Source organism: Oncorhynchus tshawytscha, linkage group LG19 (genome assembly GCF_018296145.1).
Source record: "Oncorhynchus tshawytscha isolate Ot180627B linkage group LG19, Otsh_v2.0, whole genome shotgun sequence".
NCBI lineage: Eukaryota > Metazoa > Chordata > Actinopteri > Salmoniformes > Salmonidae > Oncorhynchus > Oncorhynchus tshawytscha.
The window spans coordinates 52,802,358-52,808,357 of NC_056447.1; the positions used below are offsets into that span (position 1 = coordinate 52,802,358).

Sequence of the window (6,000 nt, forward strand, 5' to 3'; positions counted from 1 at the left end):
ATATAAGCACTTTGTGACATCTGCTGATGTAAAAAGGGCTGTTTCTTCCTGATGTTTTGTGCACTTTATATACGGTGCATTCATTGAGATGGCCTGATAACTAACCAATCAAGAGAGCCTGTTACTTCCCCCTGTGGTCTGAGAATGTTGATTTACAGGGCATACAGAAAGTATTCAGACCCTTTGACTTTTTCCACATTTTGTTACGTTACAGCCTTATTCTAAAATAGATTACATAGTTTTTTTCTCTCATCAATCTACACACAATAACCCATAACCCCAAAGCAAAACATTTTTGCTCATTCATAAAAAAACAAAAAACAGAAATACCTTATTTACATAAGTATTCAGGCCCTGAGACCATGAGACTCAAAATTGAGCTCAGGTGTATCCTGTTTCTATCTTTGAGATGTTTCTACAACTTGATTGGAGTCCACCTGTGGTAAATTCAATTGATTGGACATGATTTGGAAAGGCACACACATTGGCGCGGGTCATAGCCACATTTGAAATAGTGTTTTTTACGTGGGATAAAATCAGAGACTCAGAGTTAGAAAATAGTATATCGTACACTACAGTTGACGAACAATGGGAAAGTAATTCTGCTTTGAAAGTTGATAAACTTGTAACCTCACTTTTGAGAAAATGTCCCTGGAATGTTTTAGTAAACCTACTGGAGAGCTCTTCTTTGTATACACTCATTTTGCATCGTTCACACCCTCTAAAGCTTTAGCCCCACCCATTCAGCATCGTTCACACCCTCTAAAGCTTTAGCCCCACCCATTCAGCATCGTTCACACCCTCTAAAGCTTTAGCCCCACCCATTCAGCATCGTTCACACCCTCTAAAGCTTTAGCCCCACCCATTCAGCATCGTTCACACCCTCTAAAGCTTTAGCCCCACCCATTCAGCATCGTTCACACCCTCTAAAGCTTTGGCTCCACCCATTCAGCATCATTCACACCCTCTAAAGCTTTAGCCCCACCCATTCAGCATCGTTCACACCCTCTAAAGCTTTGGCCCCACCCATTCAGCATCATTCACACCCTCTAAAGCTTTAGCCCCACCCATTCAGCATCGTTCACACCCTCTAAAGCTTTAGCCCCACCCATTCAGCATCGTTCACACCCTCTAAAGCTTTAGCCCCACCGATCTCTTTATGGATTCACCTGTGAGGCCATCTACTAAACAACCAAAGATTTCAAGACTAAAGGCTGGTTTATACTACGGGTATGTCGTAAATTTAATCTGGAGTGCCAGAGTGCGCTCAGAGAGCACTCTAAATTCAGAGCGTTGTCAGATTGTCCATTTGTTATTTCAGAGAGTTTCCCCATCAGAGCGTTCAGAGCCACACTGGACTCTCTGGCCGAGGAGTAGGGTTGATCCGAGTGTTCTGGCCTCAAAGGGGTGGCTCGTAGCCTAGTGCTTAGAGCGTTGGACTAGTAGAAGAGAGGTTGCAAGATCGAATCCTTGAGCTGACAAGGTCAAAATCTGTTGTTCTGCTCCTCAACAAGGCACTGTTCCTAGGCCTTCATTGAAAATAAGAATTTGATCTTAACTGACTTGCCTAGTTAAATAAAGGGAAAAAACCTTTTTATAAAGGCACCCAAGCTACTTCCAGACACAAATGAGAGAACACCTCACTCTGACCATTTTACTCGCCCTAACAGAGCTGGTTAGGCTGTTCTTTTATGTTATCCAGAGCATTGGTGACTGTAACTGTGCTGCTGGCAAAAATGTAATTACGCTTTTTTTGCCAATGTTTACTGACACTGGTCATATTCAACGAGTGTTGAGTGTTTGTAAATTGATCAGTTATTCTGCGCTCTACCAATGAACTATAATCCCAATGAACTATAATCCCAATGGACTATAATCCCAATGAACTATAATCCCAATGAACTATAATCCCAATGAACTATAATCCCAATGAACTATAATCCCAATGAACTATAACCCCAATGAACTATAATCCCAATGAACTATAATCCCAATGAACTATAATCCCAATGAACTATAACCCCATTGAACTATAATCCCAATGAACCATAATCCCAACCCATAATGTTACTAACCTGCATGAATATGCAGGTAGCTAACCAACCAGGTTTAATGTTAGCCAACTAACATTAGGCTATAACTAGCAATGCAAATGGCTCTGAGATACAAATAATATTACTACACAGATCATAACACGTAACATTAGCTAGCTAGCTAACAGTACAGTTTAACTTTAAATGAAAATGACATTCTGACAAAATTTGAAATGTGTAATTTCTGAACATTTTGCTAGCTTGACTATCTTATCCATATACACGGATGGACACTTCTCCGTCTCTGTCATGGTTGCCCTTAGTTTGAAGTTGTAATCCAGAGACAGGTGTTTAATACAATACCTCTGCATATTTGCATATTTGCAATCAAACACCAGATTTTTCTCCATCTCCTTAGCTATCATACTCTAAACTTGGTTCAAAACTCGGCAAAACTTATGTAGTTCTACATTTTTTATATCTTTCAAAAAATCTGCGTTAGAAAGGATTACCTACACATACTGACCAGCTCATGATATAGACAGAAGCGTGCTACACGGCACACCAATCAAAACTATTTTCTCGGCAAGTCCGGCCCACTCATTATCTCAGCCAATCATGGCTAGCAGGATGGTTGCCTTCATTTTCTGTTGCTAAACCATCTAGACTTGTAATTTAACTATTTTATTCTTATTTACACATGTTTGTTATAAAGGCACAATAAATATCACATGAACCAGAAGGCATTTCTGCCCCAAAAAACACATTTTGATTTGTAAAAAAAGTTTAAGTTCAAATGGCTCTCCTGTGAAGTAGTGATGTGTGACATACACCTAGTTTCCTGAAAAAAATAATATAGACACACCTGTCTATATAAGGTCCTACAGTTGACAGTGCATGTCAGACCAATAACCAAGCCATGAGGTCGAAGGAATTGTTCTGAGACAGGATTGTGTCGAAGCACAGATCTGGGGAAGGATACCAAAACATTTTTAAAACATTGAAGGTCCCCAAGAACACAGTGGCCTCTATCATTCTTAAATGGAAGAAGTTTGGAACCACCAAGATTCTTCCTAGAGCTGGCCCCTTGGCCAAACTGAGTAATCGGGGGAGAAGGGCCTTGGTCAGGGAGGTGACTAAAAACCCGGTGGTCACTCTGACAGAGCTCCAGAGTTCCTCTGTAGAGATGAGAGAAACTTCCAGAAGGACAACCATCTCTGCAGCACTCCACCAATCAGGTGGAAGCCACTCCTCAGTAAAAAGCACACGACAGCCCAGTTGGAGTTTGTCAAAAGGCACCTAAAGGACTCTCAGACCATGAGAAACAAGATTCTTTGGTCTGAATGCCAAGTGTCACGTCTGGAGGAAACCTGGCACCATCGCCGACAGTGAAGCATGGTGGTGGCAGCATCATGCTCTGGGGATGTTTTTCAGTGGCAGGGACTGGCAGACTAGTCAGGATAGAGGGAAAGATGAACTGAGCTAAGGACAGAGAGATCCTTGATGAAAACCTGCTCCAGAGCGCTCAGGATCTCAGACTGGGGCGAAGGTTCACCTTCCATCAGGACAACGACCCTAATCACACAGCCAAGACAGGAGCCAGGACTGGCTTCGGGACAAGTCTCTGAATGTCCTTGAGTGGCCCAGCCAGAGCCCAGACTTGAACCCGATCAAATATCTCTGGAGAGACCTGAAAATTGCTGTGCAGCGACGCTCCCCATCCAACCTGACAGAGCTTGAGAGGATCTGCAGAGAAGAATGGGAGAAACCCCAAATACAGATGCACCTGGCTTGTAGCATAATACCCAAGAACACTCAAGCCTGTAATCTCTGCCAAAAGTGCTTCAACAAAGTACTGAGTAAAGGGTCTGAATACTTATGTAAATATGATATATATATTTTTGTTTATAAATCAGCAAAATTGTTTAAAAAACTGTTTTTGCTTTGTCATTATGGGGTGTAGATTGATGAGGGGAAAAAAAACATTTAATCCATTTTAATCCACAGACTTAAGGCTGTAAAGTAAAAAAAAAAGTGAGAAAGGTCAAGGGGTCTGAATTCTTTCCGAAGGCACTTTTTATACATGTGTTTGTGCTTCTGATGCTGCTCACCTCCCTGCTCACACAGCTGCTGGGCGAGTGCATCCTTGAAGATGATCTGTCCTCGATGTGTAGCAGTAGCCCTGAGAGAGAGAGAGAGAGAGATATATATAGAGAGAGACAGACAGAGACAGAGCGAGAGAGAGAGAGAGAGAGAAGAGAGACAAAGAGCATTAAATATAACTGTGCAGAGGAGAGATAACTAGTCTTTCATCAATATGAAGGTGACCTTACGGACAGATGGATTATTATTTTTTTTTTTACAGTGGAAGTCAATGGAAGACAGTGGAAGTTAATGGAAGACAGTGGAAGTTAATGGAAGACAGTGGAAGACAGTGGAAGTTAATGGAAGACAATGGAAGACAATGGAAGTTAATGGAAGACAATGGAAGACAGTGGAAGTTAATGGAAGACAATGGAAGACAATGTAAGACAGTGGAAGTTAATGGAAGACAATGGAAGACAGTGGAAGACAGTGGAAGTTAATGGAAGACAATGGAAGACATTGGAAGACAGTGGAAGTTAATGGAAGACAATGGAAGACAGTGGAAGTTAATGGAAGACAATGGAAGACAATGGAAGTTAATGGAAGACAATGGAAGACAGTGGAAGTTAATGGAAGACAATGGAATACAGTGGAAGACAATATAAGTTAATGGAAGACAGTGGAAGTCAATGAAAGACAGTGGAAGTCAATGGAAGACAGTGGAAGTTAATGGAAGACAGTGGAAGTCAGTGGAAGACAGTGGAAGTTAATGGAAGACAGTGGAAGACAGTGGATGTCAATGGAAGACAGTGGAAGTTACTGGAAGACAGTGGAAGACAGTGGATGTCAATGGAAGACAGTGGAAGACAGTGGAAGTTAGTGGAAGACAGTGGAAGTCAGTGGAAGTTAATGGAAGACAGTGGAAGTTAATGGAAGACAGTGGAAGTTACTGGAAGACAGTGGAAGACAGTGGATGTCAATGGAAGACAGTGGAAGACAGTGGATGTCAATGGAAGACAGTGGAAGTCAGTGGAAGTTAATGGAAGACAATATAAGTTAATGGAAGACAGTGGAAGTTAGTGGAAGACAGTGGAAGACAGTGGATGTCAATGGATGTCAGTGGAAGACATTGGAAGACAGTGGAAGTTAATGGAAGACAATGGAAGACAGTGGAAGTTAATGGAAGACAGTGGAAGACAGTGGAAGTTAATGGAAGACAATGGAAGACAGTGGAAGTTAATGGAAGACAATGGAAGACAGTGGAAGACAATGGAAGACAATGGAAGTTAATGGAAGACAATGGAAGACAATATAAGTTAATGGAAGACAGTGGAAGACAGTGGATGTCAATGGAAGACAGTGGAAGACAGTGGAAGTTAGTGGAAGACAGTAGAAGTTAATGGAAGACAGTGAAAGACAGTGGATGTCAATGGAAGACAGTGGAAGTTACTGGAAGACAGTGGAAGACAGTGGATGTCAATGGAAGACAGTGGAAGACAGTGGATGTCAATGGAAGACAGTGGAAGACAGTGGAAGTCAGTGGAAGTTAATGGAAGACAATATAAGTTAATGGAAGACAGTGGAAGTTAGTGGAAGACAGTGGAAGACAGTGGATGTCAATGGATGTCAGTGGAAGACATTGGAAGACAGTGGAAGACAGTGGAAGACAATGGAAGACAGTGGAAGACAGTGGACGTTAATGGAAGACAATGGAAGACAGTGGAAGTTAATGGAAGACAGTGGAAGACAGTGGAAGTTAATGGAAGACAATGGAAGACAGTGGAAGTTAATGGAAGACAATGGAAGACAGTGGAAGTTAATGGAAGACAGTGGAAGACAGTGGAAGTTAATGGAAGACAATGGAAGACAGTGGAAGTTAATG

At 41.8% G+C, this 6,000-nt stretch overlaps 1 protein-coding gene across 1 annotated transcript in view; it reads right to left on the minus strand.

Annotated features, from left to right (window-relative positions):
- The window catches only part of LOC112219051 (reelin-like), a 307,323-nt gene that overhangs the window by 137,172 nt on the left and 164,151 nt on the right, over window positions 1–6,000 (minus strand). The window contains exon 4 of the mRNA XM_042301851.1: window positions 4,145–4,215. Within this exon, the coding sequence (XP_042157785.1) occupies window positions 4,145–4,215 (71 nt within the window). The remainder of the gene's footprint in view (window positions 1–4,144; window positions 4,216–6,000) is intronic.